A 16,962-nucleotide genomic window follows, 5' to 3' on the forward strand; every position below is an offset into this window, starting at 1 on the left:
TCTGACAGTTGGTGCTTAAAGCTAGTGAGGGAGATAAGTGTTTCCAGTTTCAGAGATTTTTGTAGTTCGTTCCAGTCATTGGCAGCAGAGAACTGGAAGGAGAGGCGGCCAAAGAAAGAATTGGTTTTGGGGGTGACTAGAGAGATATTCCTGCTGGAGCGTGTGCTACAGGTGGGAGATGCTATGGTGACCAGCGAGCTGAGATAAGGGGGGACTTTACCTAGCAGGGTCTTGTAGATGACATGGAGCCAGTGGGTTTGGCGACGAGTATGAAGCGAGGGCCAGCCAACGAGAGCGTACAGGTCGCAATGGTGGGTAGTAAATTGGGCTTTGGTGACACAACGGATTGCAATTAATACAAAGACGATATCAAAGCAAGTGCTATGTAATGACACAATAACAATACCGTAAAATTGACTGTATTATATGTTTTTTTTTAAAGAAGTAAATGCTACCGTAATCTGATTGGATGAATTAAATTAATTGAGGGGAGGGGTTTTGTATTTCACAGTAATTTACTGTCAATACAAGGGATTGGTGCAAGCAGGTTGGCTCCTAAGGTAAAGGGTTTTTACACATAACAGTATATTATTTAATATTTGGTGTTTCAGATCACTTGCACTTCTAGAGGCCTTAAGAAGGGCTTCCAAACTGCAGCGACTACAGGGCAAAACAGACCAAAAGGACATGAAAAACAATGCTCAAACATTACTGTTTAAGACTTGCTGCCATTCCAGTCTGTCCCCTATACAAATTGATGGGGCACTATAACCACATATGTGTTAAATTGGTACAGCATTTTCACTCACTGGTGCAACAAATATAGCCTCTTACAGGGCACTCCTCAAAATATGTCAATGAGCCAGAAACAACAATAACATGCACCCACTAGTGGTCACTGTATTATGTGGCATGGAATTACAGTACCATTCAAAATACAGTAATTATTTCCCCGTCCACAACATTTTCCCACAATGCATCATTTACAGTATGATACACTATTGTTGATAATACGCAACATTACCATATCATTGACTGTTTTCCAGTTACAGCGTAGATCTAATCTTTACTGTGTGGGGGGTCCCTGTAGTAGTAATGCTGGATGGTGATTGGTTGAATAGCTCTTGTGTTTCAGATCGTCAGCTCCTGTTGTAGCAGGTCACCTTAAAGGCCACGTTGCAAACGCAGCGACGGAGCGTCGTTTTCTACGTCGTTCTACGTACTTTTGTGCGGCTCAAATATTGGAATGGACTGTATACAAAGCTCCGTGGCTCTGTTCGCGTTGGCTCCGTTAGCCCTGTTTAAACAGGGTAAAGAAGAAAACACCTTTAATCTCTTAACAGTGGAAGCCAGCAGGGAGAACGAGATCAGGGTTAGAATGTGCCAGGATGTCGGATGAATGAGACAGTGGCATAAGCAGGCTTATACCAGCATGGTGTAGACTAAAGACTCAGCAGTAGAAGGGATATGAGACAGTGACACAGTCAGGCTTATACCAGCATGGTGTCGACATACAGTAATAGGGTAACATAATAGTAACTTCACACACACTGCTAGTACTTATTACATAAGTTGTTACAGTTCAGCTTGTCTCTCTCTCTTACACACGCAAGCACACACACACACACACACACACACACACACACACACACACACACACACACACAGAGACACACACAATATCTTTCTTAGGGAAATAACACTGAATTGAAACCATGAAAAATAAAGTGATCAGTTAGGAGTTTAAGAGAAGAACAACAAAGATTGAACATTGTTTTTATATTTTCACATCTCTTCAACAGGTCAACATGCCTCCCACGACACCGTATGCTGGCAAGTTCAGTACCAGCACTTATAACAACAACATTCATCCCCACAAATACCACCAGCCCATGGAAGTGAGCTACGGGGACATGTGCTACCATGACAACAGTCTTGTTTCTGGCTCCCTGGAGGCCCTAATACAACATTTAGTTCCCACAGTGGACTACTACCCTGACGTGAGTGATATCTCTGCTCCAAGAACAACAACAACATGAAACATGAACAATGGAATCATACACACATATTTGGGTAAAAACAGGCTCAATGCATTACAAGTTCTATTCTTCAAGAACATGATGCTAGTGCTGTTATCTCTGGTCCAATACGATCTCTCAGGGGGACCTAATGACAACAGCAAAAACATAAATTATGGACTTTTATTATGGACAAATAGAATATTCTGTGTTGTGTGTACTAATTAAGTCCATAAAGCATTCATAAGTTCTATCCTCCAAGAATGAATGGGTACAGTATACAATATATTATTAGCTGATTTCACAACTGAATAGCAGGAAAGGTGCCAGTATGTGCTTTATGCTGGCTTGATACTGGCTTTATGCTAAGTTGATACTGGGTTTATGCTGAGTTGATACTGGCTTTATGCTGAGTTGATACTGGCTTTATGCTGAGTTGATACTGGCTTTATGCTGGGTTGATACTGGCTTTATGCTGGGTTGATACTGGCTTTATGCTGGGTTGATACTGGCTTTATGCTGGGTTGATACTGGCTTTATGCTGGGTTGATACTGGGTTTATGCTGGGTTGATACTGGGTTTATGCTGAGTTGATACTGGGTTTATGCTGAGTTGATACTGGGTTTATGCTGGGTTTATGCTGAGTTGATACTGGGTTGATACTGGGTTGATACTGGGTTTATGCTGAGTTGATACTGGGTTTATGCTGGGTTGATACTGGGTTGATGCTGGGTTTATGCTGGGTTGATACTGGCTTTATGCTGAGTTGATACTGGCTTTATTCTGGTTTGATGCTGGGTTGATACTGGGTTTATGCTGGGTTGATACTGGGTTTATGCTGAGTTGATACTGGGTTTATGCTGAGTTGATACTGGGTTTATGCTGAGTTGATACTGGGTTTATGCTGGGTTGATACTGGGTTTATGCTGGGTTGATACTGGGTTTATGCTGGGTTGATACTGGGTTTATGCTGGTTGATACTGTTGATTCTGGTTTGATGCTGGGGGTTTATGCTGGGTTGATACTGGGTTTATGCTGGGTTGATACTGGGTTTATGCTGGGTTGATACTGGGTTTATTCTGGGTTGATACTGGGTTTATGCTGGGTTTATACTGGGTTTATGCTGGGTTTATACTGGGTTTATGCTGGGTTGATACTGGGTTTATGCTGAGTTGATACTGGGTTTATGCTGAGTTGATACTGGGTTTATGCTGGGTTTATACTGGGTTTATGCTGAGTTGATACTGGGTTTATGCTGGGTTGATACTGGGTTTATGCTGGGTTGATACTGGCTTTATGCTGGGTTGATACTGGCTTTATGCTGGCTTTATGCTGGGTTGATGCTGGGTTTATGCTGGGTTTACGCTGGGTTTACGCTGGGTTGATACTGGGTTTACGCTGGGTTGATACTGGGTTTACGCTGGGTTGATACTGGGTTTACGCTGGGTTTATGCTGGGTTGATACTGGGTTTATGCTGGGTTGATACTGGGTTTATGCTGGGTTGATACTGGGTTTATGCTGGGTTGATACTGGGTTTATGCTGGGTTGATACTGGGTTTATGCTGGGTTGATACTGGGTTTATGCTGGGTTGATACTGGGTTTATGCTGAGTTGATACTGGGTTTATGCTGAGTTGATACTGGGTTTATGCTGAGTTGATACTGGGTTTATGCTGAGTTGATACTGGGTTTATGCTGGGTTGATACTGGGTTTATGCTGGGTTGATACTGGGTTTATGCTGGGTTGATACTGGGTTTATGCTGGGTTGATACTGGGTTTATGCTGGGTTGATACTGGGCTTATGCTGAGTTGATACTGGGTTTATTCTGGTTTGATACTGGGTTTATTCTGGTTTGATGCTGGGTTGATACTGGGTTTATGCTGGGTTGATACTGGGTTTATTACATTTACATTTAAGTCATTTAGCAGACGCTCTTATCCAGAGCGACTTACAAATTGGTGCATTCACCTTATGACATCCAGTAGAACAGTCACTTTACAATAGTGCATCTAAATCTTAAAGGGGGGGGGTGAGAAGGATTACTTATCCTATCCTAGGTATTCCTTAAAGAGGTGGGGTTTCAGGTGTCTCCGGAAGGTGGTGATTGACTCCGCTGTCCTGGCGTCGTGAGGGAGTTTGTTCCACCATTGGGGGGCCAGAGCAGCGAACAGTTTTGACTGGGCTGAGCGGGAACTGTACTTCCTCAGTGGTAGGGAGACGAGCAGGCCAGAGGTGGATGAACGAAGTGCCCTTGTTTGGGTGTAGGGCCTGATCAGAGCCTGGAGGTACTGAGGTGCCGTTCCCCTCACAGCTCCGTAGGCAAGCACCATGGTCTTGTAGCGGATGCGAGCTTCAACTGGAAGCCAGTGGAGAGAGCGGAGGAGCGGGGTGACGTGAGAGAACTTGGGAAGGTTGAACACCAGACGGGCTGCGGCATTCTGGATGAGTTGTAAGGGGTTTAATGGCACAGGCAGGGAGCCCAGCCAACAGCGAGTTGCAGTAATCCAGACGGGAGATGACAAGTGCCTGGATTAGGACCTGCGCCGCTTCCTGTGTGAGGCAGGGTCGTACTCTGCGGATGTTGTAGAGCATGAACCTACAGGAACGGGCCACCGCCTTGATGTTAGTTGAGAACGATAGGGTGTTGTCCAGGATCACGCCAAGGTTCTTAGCGCTCTGGGAGGAGGACACAATGGAGTTGTCAACCGTGATGGCGAGATCATGGAACGGGCAGTCCTTCCCCGGGAGGAAGAGCAGCTCCGTCTTGCCGAGGTTCAGCTTGAGGTGGTGATCCGTCATCCACACTGATATGTCTGCCAGACATGCAGAGATGCGATTCGCCACCTGGTCATCAGAAGGGGGAAAGGAGAAGATTAATTGTGTGTCGTCTGCATAGCAATGATAGGAGAGACCATGTGAGGTTATGACAGAGCCAAGTGACTTGGTGTATAGCGAGAATAGGAGAGGGCCTAGAACAGAGCCCTGGGGGACACCAGTGGTGAGAGCGCGTGGTGAGGAGACAGATTCTCGCCACGGCACCTGGTAGGAGCGACCTGTCAGGTAGGACGCAATCCAAGAGTGGGCCGCGCCGGAGATGCCCAACTCGGAGAGGGTGGAGAGGAGGATCTGATGGTTCACAGTATCGAAGGCAGCCGATAGGTCTAGAAGGATGAGAGCAGAGGAGAGAGAGTTAGCTTTAGCAGTGCGGAGCGCCTCCGTGATACAGAGGAGAGCAGTCTCAGTTGAATGACTAGTCTTGAAACCTGACTGATTTGGATCAAGAAGGTCATTCAGAGAGAGATAGCGGGAGAGCTGGCCAAGGACGGCACGTTCAAGAGTTTTGGAGAGAAAAGAAAGAAGGGATACTGGTCTGTAGTTGTTGACATCGGAGGGATCGAGAGTAGGTTTTTTCAGAAGGGGTGCAACTCTCGCTCTCTTGAAGACTGAAGGGACGTAGCCAGCGGTCAGGGATGAGTTGATGAGCGAGGTGAGGTAAGGGAGAAGGTCTCCGGAAATGGTCTGGAGAAGAGAGGAGGGGATAGGGTCAAGCGGGCAGGTTGTTGGGCGGCCGGCCGTCACAAGACGCGAGATTTCATCTGGAGAGAGAGGGGAGAAAGAGGTCAGAGCACAGGGTAGGGCAGTGTGAGCAGAACCAGCGGTGCCGTTTGACTTAGCAAACGAGGATCGGATGTCGTCGACCTTCTTTTCAAAATGGTTGACGAAGTCATCTGCAGAGAGGGAGGAGGGGGGGGGGGATTCAGGAGGGAGGAGAAGGTAGCAAAGAGCTTCCTAGGGTTAGAGGCAGATGCTTGGAATTTAGAGTGGTAGAAAGTGGCTTTAGCAGCAGAGACAGAGGAGGAAAATGTAGAGAGGAGGGAGTGAAAAGATGCCAGGTCCGCAGGGAGGCGAGTTTTCCTCCATTTCCGCTCGGCTGCCCGGAGCCCTGTTCTGTGAGCTCGCAATGAGTCGTCGAGCCACGGGCGGGAGGGGAGGACCGAGCCGGCCTGGAGGATAGGGGACATAGAGAGTCAAAGGATGCAGAAAGGGAGGAGAGGAGGGTTGAGGAGGCAGAATCAGGAGATAGGTTGGAGAAGGTTTGAGCAGAGGGAAGAGATGATAGGATGGAAGAGGAGAGAGTAGCGGGGGAGAGAGAGCGAAGGTTGGGACGGCGCGATACCATCCGAGTAGGGGCAGTGTGGGAGGTGTTGGATGAGAGCGAGAGGGAAAAGGATACAAGGTAGTGGTCGGAGACTTGGAGGGAAGTTGCAATGAGGTTAGTGGAAGAACAGCATCTAGTAAAGATGAGGTCGAGCGTATTGCCTGCCTTGTGAGTAGGGGGGGAAGGTGAGAGGGTGAGGTCAAAAGAGGAGAGGAGTGGAAAGAAGGAGGCAGAGAGGAATGAGTCAAAGATAGACGTGGGGAGGTTAAAGTCGACCAGCACTGTGAGAGGTGAGCCGTCCTCAGGAAAGGAGCTTATCAAGGCATCAAGCTCATTGATGAACTCTCCGAGGGGACCTGGAGGGCGATAAATGATAAGGATGTTAAGCTTGAAAGGGCTGGTAACTGTGACAGCATGGAATTCAAAGGAGGCGATAGACAGATGGGTAAGGGGAGAAAGAGAGAATGACCACTTGGAGAGATGAGGATCCCGGTGCCACCACCCCGCTGACCAGAAGCTCTCGGGGTGTGCGACAACACGTGGGCGGACGAAGAGAGAGCAGTAGGAGTAGCAGTGTTGTCTGTGGTGATCCATGTTTCCGTCAGTGCCAAGAAGTCGAGGGACTGGAGGGAGGCATAGGCTGAGATGAACTCTGCCTTGTTGGCCGCAGATCGGCAGTTCCAGAGGCTACCGGAGACCTGGAACTCCACGTGGGTCGTGCGCGCTGGGACCACCAGATTAGGGTGGCCGCGGCCACGCGGTGTGGAGCGTTTGTATGGTCTGTGCAGAGAGGAGAGAACAGGGATAGACAGACACGTAGTTGACAGGCTACAGAAGAGGCTACGCTAATGCAAAGGAGATTGGAATGACAAGTGGACTACACGTCTCGAATGTTCAGGAAGTTAAGCTTACGTAGCAAGAATCTTATTGACTAAAATGATTAAAATGATACAGTACTGCTGAAGTAGGCTAGCTGGCAGTGGCTGCGTTGTTGACACTACACTAATCAAGTCGTTCCGTTGAGTGTAATAGTTTCTGCAGTGCTGCTATTCGGGGGCTAGCTGGCTAGCTAGCAGTGTTGTTTAAGTTACGTTGCGTTAAAAGAACGACAATAGCTGGCTAGCTAACCTAGAAAATCGCTCTAGACTACACAATTATCTTTGACAAAGACGGCTATGTAGCTAGCTACGATCAAACAAATCAAACCGTTGTATTGTAATGAAATGAAATGAAAATGTGATACTACCTGTGAATGCGACCGGGTTGTTGAGTCTATTCGGTAGACGTTGGCTAGGTGTTGGCTAGCTGTCGGCTAGCTGTCGGCTAGCTGTTGGCTAGCTAGCAGAGTCTCCTACGTTAAGGACGACAAATAGCTGGCTAGCTAACCTCGGTAAATTAAGATAATCACTCTAAGACTACACACTCAAAACTACACAATTATCTTGGATACGAAGACAGCAAAGACAGCTATGTAGCTAGCTAACACTACACTAATCAAGTCGTTCAGTTGAGTGTAATAGTTACTACAGTGCTGCTAATCGGTGGGCGTTTGCTAGCTGGCTAGCTGCTGGGCAAATAGCAGTGAAGACTACGTTAGGACGACGAAATACGATAATTATGCAATTATCTTTGATACAAAGACGGCTATGTAGCTAGCTAAGAAGAAATTGCTAAGATTAGACAAATCGTTGTACTATAATGAAATGTAATGAAAAAGTTATACTACCTGCGGAGCGAAGTGCCGATGCGACCGCTCGCTCCAACCCGGAAGTTCCAAGTTCCAAGGGTTTATGCTGGGTTGATACTGGGTTTATGCTGAGTTGATACTGGGTTTATTCTGGTTTGATGCTGGGTTGATACTGGGTTTATGCTGAGTTGATACTGGCTTTATGCTGGGTTGATACTGGCTTTATGCTCAGTTGATACTGGGTTTATGCTGGGTTTATACTGGCTTTATGCTGGGTTGATACTGGGTTTATGCTGAGTTGATACTGGGTTTATGCTGAGTTGATACTGGGTTTATGCTGGGTTTATACTGGGTTTATGCTGAGTTGATACTGGGTTTATGCTGGGTTGATACTGGGTTTATGCTGAGTTGATACTGGGTTTATGCTGAGTTGATACTGGCTTTATGCTGGGTTGATACTGGCTTTATGCTGGGTTGATACTGGCTTTATGCTGGGTTGATACTGGCTTTATGATGGGTTGATACTGGCTTTATGATGGGTTGATACTGGCTTTATGCTGGGTAGATACTGGCTTTATGCTGGGTTGATACTGGCTTTATGCTGGGTTGATACTGGGTTTATGCTGGGTTGATACTGGGTTTATGCTGGGTTGATACTGGGTTTATACTGGCTTTATGCTGGGTTTATACTGGGTTTATGCTGAGTTGATACTGGGTTTATGCTGAGTTGATACTGGGTTTATGCTGAGTTGATACTGGCTTTATGCTGGGTTGATACTGGCTTTATGCTGAGTTGATACTGGCTTTATGCTGGGTTGATACTGGCTTTATGCTGGGTTGATACTGGCTTTATGCTGGGTTGATACTGGCTTTATGCTGGGTTGATACTGGCTTTATGCTGGGGTGATACTGGCTTTATGCTGGGTTGATACTGGGTTTATTCTGGGGTGATACTGGATTTATGCTGTGTTGATACTGGGTTTATTCTGGGGTGATACTGGGTTTATTCTGGGGTGATACTGGGTTTATTCTGGGGTGATACTGGGTTTATTCTGGGTTGATACTGGGTTTATTCTGGGTTGATACTGGGTTGATACTGGGTTTATTCTGGGGTGATACTGGGTTTATTCTGGGGTGATACTGGGTTTATTCTGGGTTGACACTGGGTTGATACTGGGTTGATACTGGCTTTATGCTGGGTTGATACTGGGTTGATGACAACATGAGTTGTTGTTGATTATCTTTTTTCTTGTTCTCCATCAGAGGTCCTATGTCTTCACCTTCCTGCTCAGTTCCCGTCTCTTCCTCCACCCCTATGAGCTCATGTCTCGGCTTTGTCACCTGTGTGTGGAGCAGCATCGATCTGGAGACCTGCTGCTTGATAAGGTAGCACACGCATGCATACACAGACAAACACGCAGACACAAACCTGCAGGAACGCACACACAAACACACAGCGCAGACACACACACACACACACACACACACAGTTGTTCTTAACAACCAGGAGTGGACACCACCTCCTTACAGTCTGTCTCACACTGGCATGTCTTTCTCCTTGTTGTCTTCAGATCAGAATACGGGACGTTGCCCCAAAGATCGTGCAGCTGCTGACTGAGTGGACAGAGACGTTTCCTTATGACTTCAGAGATGAGAGGATGATGCACTGCCTGAAAGAGATGAGCCATCATCTGGCCAGAGGAGATGAGGTCAGCCCCCTGACATAACCTTCAACTGACTGACTCATTAGAGATGACAATAGACGTGACATCAGACATCTGATTTGACCAGTTACAGTTGAGTTTGACATCAGACATCTAATTTGACCAGTTACAGTTGAGTTTGACATCAGACATCTAATTTGACCAGTTACAGTTGAGTTTGACATCAGACATCTAATTTGACCAGTTACAGTTGAGTTTGACATCAGACACCTTATTTAGACACCTACTCATTTCAGGGTTTTTCTTTATTGTTACTATTTTCTACATTGTAGAACAGTAGTGAAGACATCAAAACTATAAAATAACACATATGGAATCATGTAGTAACCAAAAAAGTGTTAAACAAATCAAAATATATTTTATATTTGTGATTCTTCAAAGTAGCCACCCTTTGCCTTGATGATAGCTTTGCACACTCTTGAATTTTTTTTGACTGGTACTGTGTGTGTCACTCGTGTTACTGTATGTCATTATATGTGTTCTGTGTGTTCCATGGGTTCCACGTGTTCCATGTATTATATGTGTTATATCAGTATAGATACAGATGTCAGATCTTAATTTGAGCCCGTTTGCTACAGCAGGAAAATTATCCTGCAGCAACAGGAAATGTGAATTATTTATGTGTATTTTGAATGGACATTTTTTGTAGAGTTTATACATTTTTTAGGGTAAATCAAGTCTGATATTAAGTGGAAATTATAAACTTTAGAATACTTTTTAAACCTTGAATACACAATAAGTTTAATGTTTTGCTGTGCCGGAAAATTGTCAGCAACAAAAGAGTGATCAAATTAAAATCCTACATTTGTAGCATAGGAGGTGAAAATACACACCCATAACAAGGTCACACATTCCAGAGCCAGATAATGAACTCAGTGCCCTCGTCATTGTATCAGCACAAATAAAAATATTCCTGGATATTGATTTCTCTCTCTTGTGACTATACAAGTATACATTGATGTACAGATGTAGGATCGTAATTTGAGTGTGTTTTCTACAGCAGGAAAGGAATCCTGCAACAACAGGAAATGTTAATTATTATGTGGATAATTAATGAACATTTGTAAGGGTTGATACATGTTTCACAAGGGAAAATCAAGTCTGAAATTTCAAAGTGGAAATTACAAACTTCAGAAGCCTTTTAAAACCTCAAATACACTACAAGTTTTAAATGTCACGCCCTGACCTTAGAGAGCCTTTTTATTTCTCCATTTGGTTCTCTATTTGGTTAGGTCGGGGTATGATTTGGGTGGGCATTCTAGTTTCTAACGACGGACGTAACACTAAGATCTTACATCTGTAAGTATATGATATCTATGGATATTGATTTTCCTTCCTGTTTGTGCTGAAGTAGAATATGTAGAAATATACGATACATATATTAAATTTCATATCCTCTTTCCGTTGTGTTCAGTACATAACTTGAGCTCCTCTTTACGTTGTTATATCAGTATGCGTATACAGTACATTCTCAATTTATTAGGTACACCCATCTAGTACTGGGTCAGACCCCCCTTTGCCTCCAAAACAGCCTGAATTCTTTGGGGCATGAATTCTGTAAGGTGTGGCATTCAAACGTTGCTCAATTTGTATCAACGTGTGCCTGGACCACCCATACGTAGAATGTATGCACACATGACTGTAACGTGTGCCTGGCATATATATTTTTTTTTATATATTAAAACATTCCCCACACAATTACACCATCGCATCTAGCCTGTACCTTTGATACCAGGCAGGATGGGGCCATGGACTCATGCTGCTTACGCCAAATCCTGACTCTGCCATTGGCATGACGCAACAGGAACCAGGATTCATTGGACCAGGCTATGTTTTTCCACTCCTCAATTGTCCAGTGTTGTTGATCGCGTGCCAACTGGAGGCGCATCTTGTTTTTAGTTGATAGGAGTGGAACCCGGTGTGGTCGTCTGCTGCAATATCCCATCTGTGATAAGGACCGACGAGTTGTGTGTTCCAAGATTCTATTCTGCACACCACTGTTGTACTGCACCGTTATTGCCAGTTTGTGGCAGGCCTGTTAGCTTGCAGGATTCTTGCTATTCTCTTTAGACTTCTCATCAACAAGCTGTTTTTGCCCACAGGACTGCCGCTGACTGGATGTTTTTTGTTTGTTTCACCATTCTCTGTATACCGTAGACACTTGTGTGTGAAAAGCCCAGGAAGCAATCGAACAGTAACTGAATACCTTGATGCCTGTCTGCCTGCTTTATATAGCAAGCCCCGAGCCATGTGACTCACTGTCTGTAGGAGCAAACCATTTTCATGATCTGGGGGGTGTAACTAATAAACTGGTCACTGAGTGTAGGTAGATTAACTCTACCTACATGTACATACTACCTCAACTAACCGGTGCCCCCACACATTGACTCTGTACCGGCAACCCCGGTATATATTGTTATTTGTTTTACTGCTGCTCTTTAATTACTTGTTACTTTTATCTCTTATTCTTATCCACATTATTTTTTTAACTGCACTGTCGGTTAGGGGCTCATAAGTAAGCATTTCACTGTAAGGTCTACAACAGTTGTATTCTGCACATGTGACTAATAACATTTGATTTGATTTCTCTCTTGATGATGATTTATATCAGTACTCATATCTCTCTATGATGTTTATATCAGTACTCATCTCTCTCTATGATGTTTATATCAGTACTCATATCTCTCTATGATATTTATATCAGTACTCCTCTCTCTCTATGATAGTTCTCTCACGTCACCCCGCTCCTCCGCTCTCTCCACTGGCTTCCAGTTGAAGCTCGCATCCGCTACAAGACCATGGTGCTTGCCTACGGAGCTGTGAGGGGAACGGCACCTCAGTACCTCCAGGCTCTGATCAGGCCCTACACCCAAATAAGGGCACTGCGTTCATCCACCTCTGGCCTGCTCGTCTCCCTACCACTGAGGAAGTACAGTTCCCGCTCAGCCCAGTCAAAACTGTTCGCTGCTCTGGCTCCCCAATGGTGGAACAAACTCCCTCACGACGCCAGGACAGCGGAGTCAATCACCACCTTCCGGAGACACCTGAAACCCCACCTCTTTAAGGAATACTTAGGATAGGATAAAGTAATCCTTCTCACCCCCCCTCCCCCCTTAAAATATTTAGATGCACTATTGTAAAGTGGCTGTTCCACTGGATGTCATAAGGTGAATGCACCAATTTGTAAGTCGCTCTGGATAAGAGCGTCTGCTAAATGACTTAAATGTAAATGTATGATGTTTATATCAGTACTCCTATCTCTATGATGTTTATCAGTACTCATATCTCTCTATGATGTTTTATATCAGTACTCATCTCTCTCTATGATGTTTTATATCAGTACTCATATCTCTCTATGATGTTTTATATCAGTACTCATATCTCTCTTTGATTTATATCAGTACTCATATCTCTCTATGATGTTTATCAGTACTCCTATCTCTATGATGTTTATATCAGTACTCCTATCTCTATGATGGTTTATATCAGTACTCCTATCTCTATGATGGTTTATATCAGTACTCATATCTCTCTATGATGTTTATATCAGTACTCCTATCTCTATGATGGTTTATATCAGTACTCATATCTCTCTATGATGTTTATATCAGTACTCCTATCTCTATGATGGTTTATATCACTACTCATATCTCTCTATGATGTTTATATCAGTACTCATATCTCTCTATGATGTTTATATCAGTACTCATGGCGGGCCATGCAGCAGATGACTCAGCGGTTGATCCAGAGATTGGCGGCTCTGGGTCAGTATGAGGAGGCGATCGCCACGCTCAATGCCTCCGCAGCAGAGAGACCCACCGCTCTGAAGGCCAAGCAGCAGAACGGACATCGGCATGATGTCCTCAGTGTCTGTGATGATGCCTTTATACTAGCCCAGCAGCTCACACACATTGAACTGGTAAGGAGAGATGATATTGTATATGTACCTTCTAGACATGTGGTGTTCAGAGAAGTTGAAACTGAATGGCATTTCTGTTTGAATTAGAAGTTATTGTTAACTTAAAGTTTCTCTTATACATAAACTTGATCCATCAAGTAACGTGAATGTAAGAATATTGAGTTTATACCTTATGATTTTTCCAATTCCAGGACAGACTGAGTTTTATTGGACCAGAGGAGTTCATCCAAGCTTTTGGTGTGAAAGATCCCTTGGTTAACCATAAGGTAGGCCTGGACCACTACCGTGTATATAACATAGTCCACTACCGTGTACATAACGTAGTCCACTACCGTGTACATAACGTAGTCCACTACCGTGTACATAACGTAGTCCACTACCGTGTACATAACGTAGTCCACTACCGTGTACATAACGTAGTCCACTACCGTGTACATAACGTAGTCCACTACCGTGTACATAACGTAGTCCACTACCGTGTACATAACGTAGTCCACTACCGTGTACATAACGTAGTCCACTACCGTGTACATAACGTAGACCACTACCGTGTACATAACGTAGTCCACTACCGTGTACATAACGTAGTCCACTACCGTGTACATAACGTAGTCCACTACCGTGTACATAACGTAGACCACTACCGTGTACATAACGTAGTCCACTACCGTGTACATAACGTAGTCCACTACCGTGTACATAACATAGTCCACTACCGTGTACATAACATAGTCCACTACCGTGTACATAACATAGTCCACTACCGTGTACATAACATAGTCCACTACCGTGTACATAACATAGTCCACTACCGTGTACATAACATAGTCCACTACCGTGTACATAACATAGTCCACATAACGTTGTCCACTACCGTGTACATAACGTTGTCCACTACCGTGTATATAACGTTGTCCACGTTGTCCTCTAACGTGTACATAACATAGTCCACTACCGTGTATATAACGTTGTCCACGTTGTCCTCTAACGTGTACATAACATAGTCCACTACCGTGTATATAACGTAGTCCACTACCGTGTATATAACATAGTCCACTACCGTGTATATATCATTGTCCACGTTGTCCTCTACCGTGTACATAACGTTGTCCTCTACCGTGTATATAACATTGTCCACTACCGTGTACATAACATTTTCCACTACCGTGTATATAACATAGTCCACTACCGTGTACATAACATTGTCCACTACCGTGTACATAACATAGTCCACTACCGTGTACATAACATAGTCCACTACCGTGTACATAACATAGTCCACTACCGTGTACATAACATAGTCCACTACCGTGTACATAACATAGTCCACTACCGTGTACATAACATAGTCCACTACCGTGTATATAACGTAGTCCACTACCGTGTACATAACGTTGTCCACTACCTTCCACTGGTTGCATAAGAGACCATATGTCAGTCATTAGGGGGAGGTTACCGAATGTGTTGTGGCTGACTATCATTGTGTTAGCCTGTTAACAATCATCATGTAACAGCGTTCGTCTGTTGAAAGAGAGTCGGACCAAAATGCAGCGTGGTGGTTACTCATGTTCTTTAATGAAACTTTGACGATACATGAAATAACTATAGAAATACAAAACAACAAACGGAATGTGAAAACCTATACAGCCTGTCTGGTGAACAACTACACAGAGACAGTAACAATCACCCACGAAATACACAGTAAAACCCAGGCTACCTAAATATGGTTCCCAATCAGAGACAACGAGAATCACCTGACTCTGATTGAGAACCGCCTCAGGCAGCCAAGCCTATGCTAGACACACCCCTAATCAGCCACAATCCCAATGCCTACAAAAAAAAACAATACGACAACACAATAAACCCATGTCACACCCTGGCCTGAACAAATAATTAAAGAAAACACAAAATACTAAGACCAAGGCGTGACACATCAACAGTGTACATCACAACAAGTAGCCAAGAACTGACTGAGAGAAACAACTCTAGACCACGTTCATTTTACAAGAAAATTAACAGAATTCACTGGATTGCTCCAACAGCAGTTTAATGTTGTAATTCAGCTCGATAATAAGTTGAAAAGTAACCATGAACTTTCTTTCCCCCTCAGAGTTTCTTCCGAAAACGCAAGACTACTAACCTGGAGGCCTATGTAGCTTGGTTTAACAGACTCAGCTACCTGGTGGCTACTGAAATTTGCATGGTGAGTGCTCTCTGTCTTTCTTACTTACGTTCTGTCTCTCTCTCTTGCTCTCGCTCTCTATCTCTGTATCTCTCCCCACAACCATTCTCTTTCTGTCATCCATTCTTTCTGACTCTGTTCCCATGGTTTTGTGTTTCTCTTCCTTCCAGCCTGTAAAGAAGAAGCATAGAGCCCGGGCCTTGGAGTTCTTCATAGATGTGGCTAGAGAATGCTATAACATCGGCAACTTCAACTCACTCATGGCCATCATCAGTAAGTTACAATACAGGGCTCTAGAATAATTTATATATTCTGCAATAGTATGCTAAGAATTTGAATTTCAGTTTACTTCCTGAATTCCCTGAATTGAAATGGAATTGATCCCCAAACCCTGAATTGAGATGGAATTGATCCCCAAACCCTGAATTGAAGTGGAATTGATCCCCAAACCCTGAATTGAAATGGAATTGATTCCCAAAGCCTGAATTAAGATGGAATTGATCCCCAAACCCTGAATTGAAGTGGAATTGATCCCCAAACCCTGAATTGAAGTGGAATTGATCCCCAAACCCTGAATTGAAGTGGAATTGATCCCCAAACCCTGGTCTCTTCTCCACATAGGCGGAATGAACATGAGTCCTGTGTCCCGACTGAAGAAGACCTGGAGCAAAGTCAACACAGACAAATTTGACATACTGGAGCACCAAATGGACCCCTCCAGTAACTTCAGCAACTACCGTACTGCCCTGCGAGGAGCCACCCAGAGGTCTATTACAGCACACAGCAACCAGGAGAAGATAGTCATTCCATTCTTCAGCCTTCTCATCAAGGACATCTACTTCCTCAATGAAGGATGTGCCAGCCGACTACCCAACGGTCATGTGAACTTTGAGGTGAGTCTTACTGTAATGTACATTATTGTTGGGGTTATTGATAATGACAATACTCATCTTCTACTATGCTTTTAGTAGTGGGCAAATGGGCGATTCATTTCCTGTTTCTCTATAGAAACTGTGGGACCTGGCGAAGCAGGTCAGTGAGTTCCTGGTGTGGCGTCAGGTGATGTGTCCCTTTGAGAGAGACAGGAAGATCCTCCAATACCTGGTCACTACACCTGTCTTTACCGAGGATGAGCTGCACTTGGCCTCCTATGAGACCGAAGGTCCAGAGAACCACCTGGAAAAGGACAGTCGGAGGTCTCTCAGGTGTGTAACTTTACTTTAGTTCACTTTACTTTAGTTCACTTTACTAACTTAATGTCAACTTCAATC

At 44.4% G+C, this 16,962-nt stretch overlaps 1 protein-coding gene across 5 annotated transcripts in view; it reads left to right on the forward strand.

Moving 5' to 3' along the window:
* Window positions 1-16,962, forward strand: part of LOC123999259 (ras-GEF domain-containing family member 1B-B-like) — a 40,436-nt gene that overhangs the window by 22,613 nt on the left and 861 nt on the right. For all 5 annotated transcript variants that reach the window (XM_046304842.1, XM_046304841.1, XM_046304843.1 and 2 more), the window contains exons 2-10: window positions 1,803-2,000; window positions 9,130-9,252; window positions 9,438-9,575; window positions 13,294-13,509; window positions 13,701-13,775; window positions 15,620-15,712; window positions 15,862-15,964; window positions 16,313-16,584; window positions 16,700-16,896. In XM_046304842.1, the coding sequence (XP_046160798.1) occupies window positions 1,803-2,000; window positions 9,130-9,252; window positions 9,438-9,575; window positions 13,294-13,509; window positions 13,701-13,775; window positions 15,620-15,712; window positions 15,862-15,964; window positions 16,313-16,584; window positions 16,700-16,896 (1,415 nt within the window). The remainder of the gene's footprint in view (window positions 1-1,802; window positions 2,001-9,129; window positions 9,253-9,437; window positions 9,576-13,293; window positions 13,510-13,700; window positions 13,776-15,619; window positions 15,713-15,861; window positions 15,965-16,312; window positions 16,585-16,699; window positions 16,897-16,962) is intronic.

This window comes from Oncorhynchus gorbuscha, linkage group LG16 (genome assembly GCF_021184085.1).
Source record: "Oncorhynchus gorbuscha isolate QuinsamMale2020 ecotype Even-year linkage group LG16, OgorEven_v1.0, whole genome shotgun sequence".
Classification (NCBI taxonomy): Eukaryota; Metazoa; Chordata; class Actinopteri; order Salmoniformes; family Salmonidae; genus Oncorhynchus; species Oncorhynchus gorbuscha.